General features: G+C 43.7%; 1 protein-coding gene across 2 annotated transcripts in view; it reads right to left on the bottom strand.

The window, feature by feature from the left end:
• GYG1 (glycogenin 1) overlaps positions 1-16779 on the bottom strand; it is a 571889-nt gene continuing 555110 nt past the window's right edge. Inside the window, exons 4-9 of one of the 2 annotated variants that reach the window (XM_060242323.1) lie at positions 16419-16593; positions 14279-14441; positions 6742-6868; positions 2356-2575; positions 1058-1108; positions 1-824 (exon numbers count right to left, since the gene is read on the bottom strand). In XM_060242323.1, the coding sequence (XP_060098306.1) occupies positions 639-824; positions 1058-1108; positions 2356-2575; positions 6742-6868; positions 14279-14441; positions 16419-16593 (922 nt within the window). In that variant the 3' untranslated portion in view covers positions 1-638. The remainder of the gene's footprint in view (positions 825-1057; positions 1109-2355; positions 2576-6741; positions 6869-14278; positions 14442-16418; positions 16594-16779) is intronic. The other variant, XM_060242325.1, reaches the window with a different exon arrangement.

Raw genomic sequence — 16779 nt, 5'->3', positions numbered from 1 at the left:
TTTACCATGATTTTTTTTATTTCGCATTTTCAGTGTAGTTACAGGTAACAGTTCAGCAACTTTTTACTAGTCCCAAGATGTACACAGAACTGAACAAGAGCATTTTGCCATGCTGTAGGAACTGTGCATAGAAATCTGGTCTGAATCTTCAGTATGGCTGGAACTGGCAGAGCAAACAGCAGTGTCCTTATAAGATGTTGCATATTTTGACCTTTCTGTAAGCTTCCGCCCTCCACTGTAGCTGCCTTAACTTCTAGCCATTTTTTTTTTTAACAGCAAGCAAAAATATATGGTTTTCTGGGGAGGGGGAAAAAAGAGGTAAAGCACAGTCCTATAGGTCTAAGTAGTATGTTTCAAGCCAGTCAAGTGCCTTGTTCCCAACGAGTTCTTTACAGCGTGTTCAGCATAAGGTTTGGTGCAAGAGGGAAAGATATGGCTGTTGGGCACACATATTGGCACAACGACTGATACTTAAACAAGCATTTGTTCAGTTCTTACATGTGGTAGTGCACAGCTTTCAGATGAGCAGTGGCAGAGCTGCTAACAGGTTTACCTGACCCCCCCATCAGAGTTTTCCTTGTTACAGCTCTGGAACAAGTCCTTGTATTGCTGATGTCTACGGAGCAGATACAAGTCCTCTACTGGAGGTAGGTGTCAAGTTTTTTCTGAATATTATCAAAGCTGTCTGCTCCCATGTAGTCAGCCTGGCCCTGCTCCCACCGCTCTTTTCTTTCTTCTGAAGACATGGCTGGTGGCGATGGCGGTGAAGCTGTAAGTGCCGCAGAGGAAAGTGACAGGTGGGACACTGCCTCCGCTACCTCTTCCTAGAAAGAGAAAAGAGTGCAAGCAAGTAAGACTGCTGTGTATGTCAAGAAGGAGTAGGCATCGAGCAGGGCCATGGTTTAAGAAAGCCAATGAGATGCTTTCATGCAAAGCAGCAAGCACCATTTGCAAAATGAAGATGCTGTAAACAAAACAAAACAAAGAACAAGAGCATATTCAAGTCAATGGAGAACAGCAGACAGGTAGTTAGCAACAGGTGTTAAGTTCTTCATACCTCTCTGCAGAAGCCACAAGAGAAAGCCAGTGAATAGACCAAGCCCGATAGCTGCAAATAGTTCATTAGAAAGGTGAAATAGAAACAAGAGAAAGCACAGCTCAAGAACAGATCAGTACCTCTGGTTTCAGAAAGGTCTAAGAACTTCATTTTCCTGTATGCCCAAACTACGCCATGAGTATCATTACAGTGAATGAGACTACAGCCATGTTCATTTAGCTAGCCTTAACAGGAAGGGACCAGAAGTCATGGCAATTCCAGTTCAGTGATAAAAGATGTGTTACAGTGCACGAGCTCAAGGCAGATCTTTTTGTGAGACAGTACTTTCAGGCATGCACCCATAGGCTCTTTTAGAAAAAAAAAACTACAAATAAAGTTACTCCATATGTAGTCCCCAATCGTGCTGGGATCCACTAAAGGCAGTCATTTTTAAACCAATTTGTGATTTCAGAGCTACCAGCACTGAAGTTAGAAGTAGTCAACTGGTACACAGAAACCACAAATGGCCCTTTTACCCTAAGACCACGGCCAACTGTCAGACTCCAAAGTTAAGAGAACAGCGTACGTAACATGAATTATTATAAGTTAGCAGATTTTTTCAAGGTTTAAGTGTTACTTGAAGTAGTCAATCTTGCAAGTTCTCATATTGCCACATTCGGATCCCTAGTCATAGTCCGCCTGGGGCTGAAACACTACTGAATGAAGAGTGGGTTGCATGACCAAACACTTCTTTGTGTTCCAACTTGCTTGGTTATTGATCATGCAAGTACTCCTTTCTCCATTTCATCCTCAAGCAATATAGCCCAACAAGGTATTTAACGAGGAACATGCATTTCTATCCCCTTTGGGAAAACAGGACAGAAGTAAACTACATTGGGAGGTACACAGCTGGGGTAGAAGAACGGAGGCTTCAGCACCCCCCTTCAGTCTGTGCATGCTGCAGTTTAGTTCACCCATTCTCTCCATTTTGCAGTAGCTATCAAACTCTGCTGCTGTTGATCTCTAGCTAGCACAGCCCAGAGATGGAACTAAGTGCTTTAACCACAACAGATACTGTTGCAGACCTGAGCCAGGCTACCACTTTTAAACCAACCTCCTTCGGGCTGCAGCCATTGTCTCCTGTTTTCAGTTCATTCAGTAGTCTTGTCAGTGCGAGCTTGCAAGCTGTTTTTTTTTTTTAATAAGGAGGCATGCCAGCTGCAGATCACCATTGCTCGACTGCTTGGTGTAAAGAAACTCATCTAGTTGGTCAGCAAGCAACATCCCACATCCCAATCAAAGCAAAGGATAAGACATACCGCCTTTACACCAGTGGCTGTGTCTTTAATGGCACCATGCTGCTGTAGTAATGGGAAGATGTTTGTGATGAAGGTATCCCACCACATGTCAAGGAACTCTGGATGAACCATTGTGGGGTCATGAGCATCTTCTTTGACAGTTTTTGCTTTGAAGTCATAGGAGTAGTTCCATGGTTTCATTCTTCCCAGGAAGTGCACCACTTTTGCATTTGTCCCAAACCTGTTAGATGAGAACAAAATAGGGAGTCAATTGCACCTTTAAGACCAACTTAGTTTTATTCAGAATGTAAGCTTTCATGTTAGATGAGAAGTTTAGTTTAATTGGTACGTACAAGCTGAATCTTTGGGAGGAGCTTTGCTCTGCCTGCAGAAGATCCCAGGTACAGCCTCCAGCAATGCCAATAAAGCATTTCAGGCATTAAGTGCTGGGAAAGGCCTCTGGATCTTGGGGAGCCATTGCTAGGCTGAGTGGCTATACTGAGCTAGATGGATTAATGGTCCAGCTCTGCAGAACAGCAACTCCATTTAAATTTTTACTTGGTTGTGAAGGGCATATTCAGGCAGAGTTTATTTTTCATTTGGAAAAGGCATGCAAGCTTTTATTTGAGAGCACACAAATGTAAACCAGAGTTGCATATGTGCACAATACGTTTGTATAAACCACCAAAATGAAAACCTAAGCACAAGATAATTAAAGCCTCAATACAAATTAATTTGAGAATCCACCAGAGGAAGTTTCGCCAGTAGGAATTACTATCCAAAGACGATCCATTGTCAATGTTTTACATCTAGCTAAAGAAAAACCCAAGTTCTGTGACCTGTATGAAATTTTGTGTACCAGTTTGTCCAGCATAGCTCTGCAAAGCACATGCCAAGTCCCAAAACTTGCAGATTTTTGGAAACTGTCATAGATATGCATAATTCTGAACTCTATTCAGTGCAAAGCTCTGTACTTTTCCTTGCACACAACTGTGCCACATACTATTGTGCACCATCACAGAATGAAGATGTCACTAGTCTACTATATAGTATTTACTTCATTTATATCCCCTTGTCTCCCTAGTGGGGACCCAAAGCAGTTTACATTGTTCTCGTCTCCTTTTTTTCCTCACAACAACCCTGTGAGTTAGTATGTGTACAGAAAATGATCCGTAGTGGCCAAAGTTGTATTATTCTGTCTCCACCGAATATATATGAATGCCTTGGGAATGCTTTGAAAAATTCAATGTTTTACTGCTTATTAGTACCCAAAAACACTGATACCACTTTTCAAAATCACTGGGGTACCAAGCTGGTGAGGAAGGTTGCTCTAGGATGCAAGTACCCACAGCTATGGTGTTTGAACTCAGGATAACATTGGCCCATGGACAACAGGCATTTTAGAGGTCACATATACAAGTCTTCAATGCACATGTCCAACATGTTCCTAGAATACTGAGTTTAGAAAAATCATGTTTTGCTGATTGTGTATGTCCAAGTGTAAGTAAGATTATTTCATTCAGATCTAGACTCTTGTGCTCTTACCAACATCTCTGTACAAAGCAGTTTATTAGATATGGTGGAGAGAGTACATACTGACATACCCTTTTTAAAAAATGCATTGACCATACAATAGCAACTGCTAATCAAGAAAAATATTGGTTATCACTGATCACACTGTTAAAAATCTATAAAGCAGGAGTCTCCCAACCCTCCTAGGACTACAGGCACCTTGGAATTTTGAAAGGGAATGGTGAACACCAGCTCAAAATGGCTGCCTACAGAAGGTGGAACAGAATAGAACACTTTCCTTTTCACATCTTCTGTGAAGAAAGCCTGAGGAAGGAATGGAACCACATATGGTGTAAGGAAAGGCCAAGTGCTTACAATCTCCTGATAGACAGCCACATACCTTCTGAAAAGTTTGAAGGGTACCAAGGGAAGTACTTGTGAGCACCATGGCACCACATGGGGGATTTCTGCAATCTAAAGCATTAAGAGCCATTATTTGAGGCAGACTCAAATCACACAGATTTCTTTAAAGGCTACAGGTGCATCTCCTCATCTGTAAGTGGTACATTCCTATTTTATACTACACAGCAGTAACCAACAAGTTGCCAACTATGCCTTCAGAGTTTATTTTATTTATTTCTCGCATTTATATTCTGCCCTCCCCACCAAAGCAGGCTCTTTTACTATATAAGACTCCCAAGAAGCCTCATTTACTTTTGAGTTACCTCTATCTCTAGGGATCCAGACTACAACAGATTGTGGACTTCCTATTGCTCTATCCCCCTCCCTTATTAACTTTTATATAGCACATTTAGTCAGTGCTTCACATACTGAACCAAAAGGGTACTGTAAAGCCCTGTTGGCATGTATTGCTGGGGTGAGTCAAATTTTACAAGGGAAGGAATGAGTGGGGGGAGGGGAGAAAATGGAGCTAGAACCTATCTAGTTGGTTGGCATACATAGTACCAATCCCAGAAATAGTGAATTCTGCTGAAATCAATCACAGCCATGACTATGTGAACAGAGTAGCTGACAGCAAGCTCAGAGCAATGGAGGAACCGAGCCAGAATGGATGCTGTTTCGAGAAGATCCATCAGTATCGTGTGGTGAGCTAGTAAGTGGATTTGATACCCATTAGAGTGTTAGGGGACTATTTGCCAAGTGCCAGGCATTCTAGGCTTGTTACATAATCGTTTGATCTCATTTGTTCACTTCAGACTGCGTCTTCCGAGTAAAAAGCTACGTTAGATAAAGGGTGTCTCACAGGCCTCTGTTTTTGTTTTTTGCTTACAGGCTGAACGTCACACCTGTTTCCAGTAAATCCCTTCTTCCACTCTAAAAGAGCCAACAGATTAGATGTGTTCATAATAGGGTCTATGATTTAGTCCATTCCATGAGCATGGCTGTTTGGCATGTCTTAGAATGGCTTGTTTTTGGAACAGCTAGCATGAAGCATCATGCCCTCAATCTGTAACTTCCAGTGCTTGCCTAGAGAAGGGCAGCCCTGGTCTGTCACAGCCTGAGATAACATATGACAACCTCAAATCAACAGCAAGGCAAGTTATGGAAGCTATGTTAGCTAGGTTGATATTAGCCCTCCTTTCCAATATATATCACAATACCATTCACCAGGCCAGATATTCTCCACTAGAGACTTAATACTAGGTATTCATTCCCATTTACATTGACTTCCAAAAATAAGTGTTCTAATTTTAACCTGACAGTACTTCATATGATGCTGAGATCACAAGACGTAGCTTGAACTTGAGCCATGACCAGCACTGCTTACGTTAGCTGCTCCATTAAACTCTTAGCAGTTTGTGTTAACTACCTACAGTCTCTAAGCAACATCGGTTGCTCATAATTTACTTCTGCTTGTATGAGCAGCATGCTTTGAGACCCACTTTTACTCAAATTCCTGAGAACTGTCCAGCCAAATTTATGTAAGGTTCATTTGAGTTTCCCAAAAAGCCAACTGTATTTGTCCTGTATGGCAGCAGACAATTCAGTGAATGTTTACAATGAACTAAGAGGTTCAGTTCCAAAGCTTGTGTGTGGAAAAAGTTGTAGAAGGTAAATATAAGGCTATAATTGGACCATACATAACTTTTTTGTGCAGAGAAAGTGGCAGCATGAAAAAAGACAGACAAGGAGGCAGCCAAAGCTACCATGACCATGCATGTTTAGAATTTCAAATGCTCTTCTTTAACAGTTCATAATAAGATTCTTGCTCATAAAACATGGTTGCCCTAGGTGACTTAAGCCGTGAACTGAAGGCTGCCCCCTTCCTCCCTCTGCCCAAAGCATATTACTATATGCTAGCACAAATGCCTATGTAGGAGATATAATAGCAAAGTTCTTTTCACGGGCACCTGCAGTTGCATGGCTGTCAGAGAGAATCATTTTGGAACAGCCCATTTTTCTTCTAGCAGGACAGAATGAGCATGACCTCAGAGACATGCAAAACTCCATTAGGCATTGAGACCCAAGGCAGCATCATGAATCAGAACCTATGAACTACATGATAGCCACATTATAGACTCTTCCCACAAGGCCGAGATTTCCAACATTTCATTCAAGTGGCTGAGCCACAATGCAGAACCACCCATGTATTTCAGCTCACATGACCCACAGGGTTCATATGCAGCAATTAAGACTGCAGCAAGCACTTTTTACAGTCTACCTGCCAACCCCAAAGTTCAATACACCAGGCTTGACTGCTTCGTTCAGACCTAGGCTACAGAGTTCTTTCTACTAATGTGAAAGCAACCAAGGGTGTTAGTGCAGCTAGCCTAAATGAAAATCCAGCTCTTGAATGCAGTCGAAGTAGCATGAGCACCCACCCACGCCCACATAAGTGTTGCTAAATGAAAGTTAATCATGAGTACGACTTACGCTTTAAATGCTGGGAGGTAGGAGTAGATTGAAATACTGCTTAGGTTATAAATAAAAGGCAGATGCTTGCTGATGTCCGTAGTTGCCCAGTTGCTGAAAAAAGTGTTTAATAATCCCTGGTCCCCACCTTAAAAAAGAAAAAGATGATTGGAAGACACAGTATGGAGAACTTAATATCTTCACACAGCTAACTGAGGGAGTCAACCTCTGTTTAAGATCTCAAAAGAGGACTGTTTACTGTGATAACCAGAAATGATGCCTGGTCAGCCAGAGATTTTCAAGACACTTCTGATTTAATGCCTACATGCTCACAAAGCTGCCTTCTACCGTATGAGACCATTCCTCTATCAAGGTCAATACTGTCTACCATAACTAGCAGCGGCTCTCCAGCGTCTAAGGTTGCAGGTCTTTCACATCAACCTACTACCTGATCCTTTCAGCTGGAGTTGGTGAGGACTGAACCCAGGACCTTCTTCTACATACTGCAAGTGCTGTACCACTAAGCTACATCCTCTACCCACATGCCAATGACTCAGAGTATATGTAATATTTCTGCTTCTGAAGCACTGGCATCTTGCCTTCTGCTTTTGCTCCAGTGACCTGAGAAGGGGCTGTGTGTGTTCTGTTGTACTGCAGACCTTCAAGCTATTTGGCCTTCTAGGAAGGAAATAAATGTCAAGTTGAACGGTGACCATGCAGGTCAGACTAGGCTCTGTTGTCATTCAGCTTGGCTAAAAGGGGAAGACAGCAATGATAGTGCCCAGATGTTGCTTCACAGTCTTAAATCAGATTGCAACTTCCAGCTATGAAGAATGGCTAATGAAGTACACTTCCTCCAGTAACACAGCAAGGGTTGGGTGGACTAGATGAGGCTAAGCCATAACAGTACCTGTCAGGAGGCAGGTGCAAGGCTAGGCTTTGGTGGGCTATATGTAGAACCCGGCAGATCATCTTCCGCAGCACCAGCTTTAGAGACCTCAAATGTTACCTAACAGAACAGTGAGAAAATACTGGCAAGCCCAGATTTTGTTAAGGCTGAAGTGAAAAATCTTTGGTTAGACCAATATAAGTGAGAATTTAGTGCCACTTGAGCCTCTGTTCTGTAGCTTTCCTCTAGCCAGAACTGCATGAAGCTTGATGTTCCAGTTCTGAAATTTCTTACAAGTGACACTTTGTACTATTGTCCTCTATTGGCAAATGCTGAGATCCATTTCAGTTAAAGATACCAGGAACCCTAGATAAAGGCTGGCTTTGGAGCCACTGTATTCTAGAACACACAGAATGAAAAGAATACATGAAATTGTGTCCCTGGGTTGATATAGTCCCACAAGGACAGACTGTTCTTTGAAACTGCACAGCAAAGAAGTTAGTGATAAAAGTTATACAAACCAGGTTCACCCAGTTAACTCCTTAGTCCTTCAAAGCCCTAATAGCTCACAATACTTTGACCACAAGCCTGTTGCAAACTTCTGTATTCCAAGTGGCAGCCAGCACACTTTCGGATTCAGAATTTAAAGTCTTACAGTCAGCATATTTTCTTTAAGCATCTACAGATCGCATATTATCAAATTTTGTTCATGTTCAAAGCTGGGAAAACAGACTTTACAGCATTCTGTGCAGGCACCTTATTGGACAATGTACTACTTTTGCATGCAAGCTAGACATGGGAATTTGTACTCAGTCAGTAGAGCAAGTACTGATAAATTACCCTTAATTCAATTACACATATTTTTATGGTAAAACACCACCTGTAAGACTAACCAAGCTTATTCCAGCATAACTCTTGTGCACCATACCTCTGAAATAGTGAGGTCCTGAAAACCTATGCTGGAATAGGTGTGGTTAGTTTTAAAGGTATCACATGGTTTCTGTGCAAGCACCAGTCATTTCCGACTCTGGGGTGGCGTTGCTTTCAGAATGTTTTCACGGCAGACTTTATGGGGTGGTCTGCCAATGCCTTCCCCAGTCATTTACACTTTACCCCCAGCAAGCTTGTTGCTACTCCTTTTCAATACTGAGAGCCAGTGTGGAGTGGTGGTTACTGCTGTCCTAGGAGCTGGGAGAGCCAGGTTTGAATTCTCATACTGCCATGGAAGCTTTCTGGGTGACCTTGGCTAGTCACACACTCTAAACTCAGAGTTGTTCTTAGGATAAAATAGGAGACAGTAGAATGTACCCTTTTTTGTTCCCATTAGGGAAAATGGCAGTGTATAAATGAAATAAGTAAATTACCAAGAGTCAATGCTTGAGCTTTATGCTTCAACATTATCTTCAGAGTATATACATTAGTAGCACTATTAGGCCAACTAATTAAATCTACACTGAGTAAAGTGCAGTCATGAACAGACCACAAAATTTCAGCTTATTTCTGTTCAAGACAAAGGCTCATGAAATCTCATTGTTCTACTCCAAGCTTTCTGGTATCTGTGCCAGTTTAACTGGCACCAATTACTGCAGATAGCAAAAAAACCTAACAGTAGTCTTAAATAACTCTTGCTATTTGACATTGTTACTTTATTTTGCAGTCCCTTTAGCTGTTGGACATCAAATGAAAATGAGACCAACACCAACAAGGAGCAGCGCTGTTCTAAGGGACGTCTCCATTGACTAGCAACTGAAGAAGCCTTTAAAGCTGGAGTAAACTTTAAGAATTATTAACAAAGCGAGCGGAGATGATGGTATCCCAGTTGAGGTATTCAAAATCCTAAAAGATGATGCTGTTAAAGTGATATACACATTATGACAACAAATTTGGAAAACACAACAGTGGCCACAGTATTGGAAATGGTCAGTTTATATCCCAATCCCAAAGAAGGGTAATGCCAAGGAATGTTCAAACTATCGCACCATTGCACTCATTTCACATGCCAGCAAGGTCATGTTAAAGATCCTACAAGCTATGCTTCAGCAGTTTGTAGATTGGTTCAAGCTGGGTTTTGGAGAGGTAGTTGAAGCTGGGTTTTGGAGAGGTAGAGGAACTAGAGATCAAATTGCCAACATTTGATGGATTATGGAGAAAGCATGGGAGTATCAAAAAAACGTCTATTTCTGCTTCATTGACTATGCTAAAGCCTTTGATTGTGCAGATCACAACAAGCTGCGGCAAGTCCTTAAAGAGATGGGAGTACCAGACCACTTCACATGTCTCCTTAGAAACCTGTATAAGGGTCAAGAAGCAACAGTCAGAACGGGATATGGAACTGATTGGTTTAGAATAGGAAAAGAAGTTCGACAAGGATGTATATTGTCACTCTGCTTATTTAATTTATATGCAGGGTACATCATGCGGAATGCTAGCCTGGATGAAGCAGAAGATTGCCGGGGAAAACAACAACCTCAGATACGTAGATGATACCAACTGGATCGAGGCGGTTCGGCAGTACTGCTGCTGCTAGACCTATCGGCTGCGTTCGATATGGTCGACCATCGGCTGCTGACCCGCCGCCTCGCCGATGCAGGAATTTGGGGGCTAGCCTTACAGTGGCTCTCCTCCTTTCTTGAAGGTCGGGGACAAAGGGTGGCAATTGGGGGGGGGCTGTCTCAGAGGCACCCACTTCACTGTGGCGTGCCCCAGGGAGCAGTTCTCTCCCCGATGTTGTTTAACATCTTTATGCGCCCCCTTGCCCAGATCGTACGGAGGTATGGGCTGGGTTGTCATCAATATGCAGATGACACCCAGCTCTATCTATTGATGGATGGCCGGGCTGGTGATGTCCCTATAAATCTGGACTGGGCATTACAAGCCGTGGCTGACTGGCTCAGGCTGAGCGGGCTGAAGTTGAATCCGGTGAAGACTGAGGTCCTTTGCGTGGGCCGCGGCGGCCCGGGAGGGGAGATTACCTTACCGGCTTTTGACGGTGTGCCACTGACACCAGTGCGCAAAGTCAAGAGCCTGGGAGTGCTACTGGAATCCTCTTTATCAATGGAGGCCCAGATAGCTGCCACTGCTAGATCCGCCTTCTTTCATCTCAAGAGGGCGGGGCAGTTGGCTCCCTTCTTGGAGCGCAGCGACCTAGCAACTGTGATCCACGCAACGGTCACTTCGAGATTAGACTACTGCAATGCCCTCTACATGGGGCTGCCCTTATACCGAACACGGAAACTTCAGGTAGTCCAGAACGCGGCGGCCAGGCTGCTAGAGGGACTACCACGGTGGGAACATGTGCGGCCTGGGCTGCGGGATCTGCATTGGCTGCCGGTTGTGTACCGTGTTCGCTATAAAGTGCTGGTTATCACCTTTAAAGCCCTATATGGCTGAGGACCTGCCTACCTAAGGGACCGCCTCTCCCCATATGTTCCCCAGAGAGCACTGAGATCTAGCTCTCAGAACCTTCTAACAGTCCCTGGGCCAAGAGAAGCTAGGTTGAAGGCTACTAGGGAGCAAGCCTTCTCAGTAATGGCCCCGCGTTGGTGGAACCACCTTCCAGAGATGGTACGAGGTGGTTTTAATTAATGCACCATTGGTTACTATGTTGTTTATTAATGTTTTATTTATTAATGTACCATTGGTCACTGTGTTGTTAGCCGCCCTGAGCCTGCTTCGGCGGGGGAGGGCGGGGTACAAATAAAATTTATTATTATTATTATTACGAGCCCTGCGGGACCTGAATCAATTCCGCAGGGCTTGCAAAACATTTCTTTTCCAGCTTGCTTTTGAAACAGAACCTGATTAACTTGACGTGCGGCCACCTAGCCATCTTGGGGATATTATGACTTACAGTATTTTAGCACTCATTTTATATATTTTATCTATTTTAAATAATTTATTGTGTAATTGATTGTATTTGAGACTGTTTGCATTGTTTTATTGAATCATGGAATTGCCATGTCTGTGAGCCGCCCTGAGCCCGCCTTTGGCGGGGGAGGGCGGGATATAAGAATAAAATTATTATTATTATTACCACACTAATGGCAGAAAGTGAGGAGGATCTAAAGAACCTCTTGTTGAGGGTGAAAGAGGAGAGCACAAAAGTAGGCTTGAAACTCAACATCAAAAAACCCTAAGATCATGGCATCCGGCCCCATCACACCATGGCAGATAGAAGGGGAAGACATGGAAGCAGTGACAGATTTCACATTTCTGGGATCAAGATCACTGCAGATGGTGACTGTAGCCATGAAATTAAAAGAAGTTTGCTCCTTGGGAGGACAGCTATGGCGAACCTGGGCAGTATAATAAAAAGTAGAGACATCACCCTGCCAACAAAAATCCTTATAGTCAAAGTGATGATAATCCCAGTAGTAATGTATGGCTGTGAGAGCTGGACCATAAGGAAGGCCGAGTGCAGAAGAATAGATGCTTTTGAGCTGTGGTGCTAAAGAATCTTGAGAGTCCCTTGGACTGCAAGAAGATCCAATCAGTCAGTCCTAAGGGATATCAACCCAGACTGTTCCCGGGAAGGTCAGATGCTGAAACTGAAGATCAAATACTTTGGCCATCAAATGAGAAGGGAGCAATCACTGATGCTGGGAAAGACAGAAGGCAAAAGAATGAGATGGCTGGACAGTGTTACTGATGTAATGAACACGAATTTGAGCAGACTTCGGAGGATGGAGGAAGACAGGAGGGCTTGGCGTGACTCTGTCCATGGGGTCGCAAACAGTTGGACTCGACTGTGCGACTGAACAACAACCACCTTTAAGAGCAAGCATAACCCAACAATATGTTCATATGGAATACTCTTTGTTAAGAAGCTGAACTCGGCATCCTCATAACACTGAACTTAGTTAATGATATGCAGTGCATCATTATCCAGCCTGTATGTGAATTTTATAAGAAAGGAAGGCCAATGGGCAAAGATGGAACAGCAACTTACTGCAAGGAAATGGATTTCTAGTTGAGAGCTGCCTGTCTAGACTAAAGTTGTGTATATACTTGGATTTTAACAGAGCAGAGGAATAGCATATTTCCATTTGGAGTAAAGGAGGGAGGACAGGAGATGAGGAAGATGGATTTCTGCCATGAGCAGTGGAGTTGAGCAATGATGGTAAACTAGGCTGCATAAGCAAAGCATGAGTGTTGCATTCACTGGGCAGCCAGTTAGCTTAGGTAATCCTTTGGTTCCCATTCCAAAGGATGCTTCTAGTCAGTCTCATCGTCATGCCTTTGGAGAACTAGTTGGCCTACAATGTAAAGCTCTTTTCTAAGGGCCAAATTAGAAGTTAAATCTTTTAGAGAAAAGTTCAGGTTCACTGGACCCCAAACTCTCTCCCTTCAGCCATACAGCAGCTGACTGGGCTGTTTGTTAAAAAGATTTGGGTGGGTAGCAATGTTGGACTGAAGCAATAGAATAAAGTCTGAGTCCAGTGGCTCCTTTATAAAGAAAAGCCCAATTGAGCTTGGAACTGGGTCATGTGGGAAGATGAGCTTCACCTCCATGCTCTTTTCCCAACCCAAAGTGATCTGGAAGACGACTTACTGGCTGTATCATGTGCTGTATTCTGCTCATGTAGATCAAGCAGCCAAAAAGGGGGAAATGCCACCCCAAACCATTTCTGCTCAGGAAAAACTGGAAGGGGGAGGAAAGAGTCCCTTCTCCCAACATCAGATTTCAAGCTCGATCAGCTTCTCCTTTATTCTTTAAGGAGACAATCCAAGCTGCTGCTGTGTGGCTGCAGAAAGTGTTGAGCCTAGAAAACCCAGACTCAACTAAAAGATGTAATTTCTAGTTTGGCTCTTGTTTTAAGGTCCTTCATGATCCAGGATCCTTTATTTGCAGGACCACCTCTACTCATGTGCCTACAAGAAAACTATGACCAAACCAGGAATTCAGTATTTATACTGTGCTTTATTACCTAACATTGTTTACAATATATTTGTTCTCTTCTCCATGTTATTCTCTCAACCCAGTGAAGAAAGTTAACTTGGGAATGCTCAAGGGTTTCCCCTTACTGATATCTACATTCTCAGGTGGTAAAGGAATTTGGGTAGCTAAGTGAACAGCATGGGAATTCTCTTCCCGTGAATACTTGAAGCCCTAACATGTTTTGGAACCACTGTAGGATTGACTGGGCTGTTACGCACAATTACATGTAAATGAGTACTCTTAAACCATAGTAACGAAAGAACTTGCCTGTTTCACAACCCTAAAAATTAGGTGAGCCTAGAGAATAAAGTCAACACAGCTAGAAAGCAGAACAGTATTCACTTTATAACAACAGTCTGAACTCCACTACAATACAGGAATCACTTATGTTACATCAAGCTCTCTGGCTAGAGGGAGAAGAGCCCAGTGAAACTTTGGCTTTGAGCATTTTAAATGATCACATGTAGGCATCTGATTATCAGTAGATACTCCTGCTCTGCTCTATTGAATTTCAGCCAATTTATAAGACAATCTTATTAATGTTTTATGCACTCCAGTTCCACCAAAGTACAACCCAAATCTATAGAAAGCTTATAACAGCATAGATTCCTATAAAGCATCAAACATTTCCTGCACATTGTTTTTGGTTCATATGAATCAGCCTCCCTAGAGCCTTCTTCACAGGAGCTTTCTCACCCCACTCAGGATGCATAGCCCAGGCCAATACGTACCATCAAAGCTGCCCTTTTCTGTAGCAAGTTGTAACAGCTGGTTGAATGTTTCAATGGAAGGTCGGAAGACAAAGACTCCAGAATTAAAACAGTCTGGCCAGCCAGGATCTGGTGCTGCAGAAAGCTCTTCTCTTTCAAACAGTTCATCAATATTGGACAACACCTGGTTAAAGATTTGGAAGTTACAAATTTATTTTGGAGAACAGTTAAAATATGTATTATAAGAATGCAATGGTACAGGTCACCCTCTCCAAGGATAGCATCGTATTCCTTAAATTTGATACCCAGTTCCTCAGATTGTGTGGTTTCTAATTTCAACCAGCTTCTAGGATAGCAGCATCCTCTTTGAAAGAGTCCAGTTAGAGCGGGCAACTGGATCGAGGCGGTGCGGCAATACTGATGTTATTAGACCTGTCGGCTGCATTTGATACAGTCGACCATCAGCTACTGATTCACCGCCTCGCCAACATAGGGGTAGAGGGGCTGGCCTTACAATGGCTTTCCTCCTTCCTCATGGGTCGGGGACAGAGGGTGGCGATTGGGGGTGAGCGATCCCAGAGGCGCACACTAGATTGTGGGGTGCCCCAGGGAGCAGTTCTCTCCCCGATGTTATTCAACATCTATATGCGCCCCCTCGCCCAGATTGCCCGGAGATTTGGGCTGGGTTGCCATCAATATGCAGATGACACCCAGCTCTATCTACTAATGGATGGCCGGCCCGCATCTGCCCCGGGGAACCTGGACCGGGCTTTGCAGGCTGTTGCAACGTGGCTCAGACTGAGCGGGCTGAAGTTGAATCCAGCGAAGACAGAGGTTCTCCAGGTGGGCCGTGGCACTCTGGGGAAGGAAATATCTCTCCCGGCCTTTGACGGGGCGCCACTGAAGACGGCGCAACGGGTAAAGAGCCTGGGTGTTTTACTGGAGCCTTCATTATCAATGGAGGCCCAGATAACAGCCACTGCCAAGTCAGCATTCTTTCATCTGAGGCGGGCGAGGCAGTTGGCCCCTTTCCTAGAACGGCAGGACCTAGCGATGGTGATCCATGCGACGGTCACCTCAAGACTGGACTACTGTAACGCTCTCTACATGGGGCTGCCTCTATACCGGACCCGGGAGCTAGAGCTAGTGCAGAATGCGGCAGCCAGGCTGCTACTTGGTCTTCCAAGATGGAGGCATATACGGCCGGGGCTGCGCGGACTGCACTGGCTGCCGATTGTATACCGGATCCGGTACAAAGTGCTGGTCATAACCTTTAAAGCCCTATATGGCCAAGGACCGACCTACCTGAGGGACCGTCTCTCCCCATATGAGCCCCAGAGAGCACTGAGGTCAGTAGGTAAAAACAAACTGAATATCCCTGGGCCAAAAGAAGTAAAACTGCAAAGCACCCGCACTAGGGCCTTTTCCGCCGCAGCCCCACAACTCTGGAACCAGCTCCCAGAGGAGGTGCGGGCCCTGCGGAACTTAGATCAGTTCCGCAGGGCCTGCAAGACCGCCCTCTTCAAACAGGCGTTCACTAATGATGGTACCAATGTTTACTGCTAAATTAATAATGCTTACCGCCACTGTTAGTCTAGGAATGTTTTAATCACTGATTGGTTTTAATGTGTTCTTAATGTTTTATTATTGTATTGTTCATTTTAAATGTTGTAAGCCACCCAGAGCCTGCTCTGGCGGGGGAGGGCGGGATATAAATAAAATTTTACATTACATTACATTACATTACATATGCCAGGAGACTGAACCCCCAGGTAAGCAGAGGAACCATATTCCTTTCTGGACAAGAGCAATGCTTCTAGAATTCTCTTTCATCTACTGTACTGTAGTCTGCATCAGAAAATCCTCATACATCTTCCTCTGTGTATTGGCAAAGTAGTGATTCAAGGCTACTGACCATTCACTGGAATATGAATCCAAAAACTGGTGACTTCAGGCTGTCAGCAAGACATTTACTGGTTGGATGGTTCCAAGCTCGCCATGGGAATTCCTCAAACCTTGCAGAATTTGTGTACCAAAGCAATTACAACACAAAACATTTCCATGCAAGCACTATAATGTCCTAGAAATGCTACCATTTTAAACAGTACCTAAATCAATAGGATCCAGCTAAGTTGTATTTTAAGCAGCAGTTAAGACATACCATTGTATCAGCATCCATGAACACACACTTTGAATAATGCGTCAGTTCCCAGCAGTGAAGTTTTGTCAATGTAACACCAAGCTCAGGCCTTTTGAGTAGCGCAAGATGGGCGGAGTCTCCGCTGTCCAATACATCCACTAGCTTTACTTCATCAAAGACTTTTTCCAATACTTGCCTAATGAAAAGAGTTACACATTTTACATTCACATAAGAACATAAGAGAAGCCATGTTGGATCAGGCCAATGACCCATCCAGTCCAACACTCTGTCACTCAGTGGCCAAATTTTTTTTATATATATATATATATATACACACACACAGACACACACATACACACACACTGTGGCTAATAGCTACTGA

Source organism: Heteronotia binoei, chromosome 6 (genome assembly GCF_032191835.1).
Source record: "Heteronotia binoei isolate CCM8104 ecotype False Entrance Well chromosome 6, APGP_CSIRO_Hbin_v1, whole genome shotgun sequence".
In the NCBI taxonomy this organism is placed as follows: Eukaryota; Metazoa; Chordata; class Lepidosauria; order Squamata; family Gekkonidae; genus Heteronotia; species Heteronotia binoei.
This window is presented reverse-complemented; position numbering and strand designations above follow the sequence as displayed.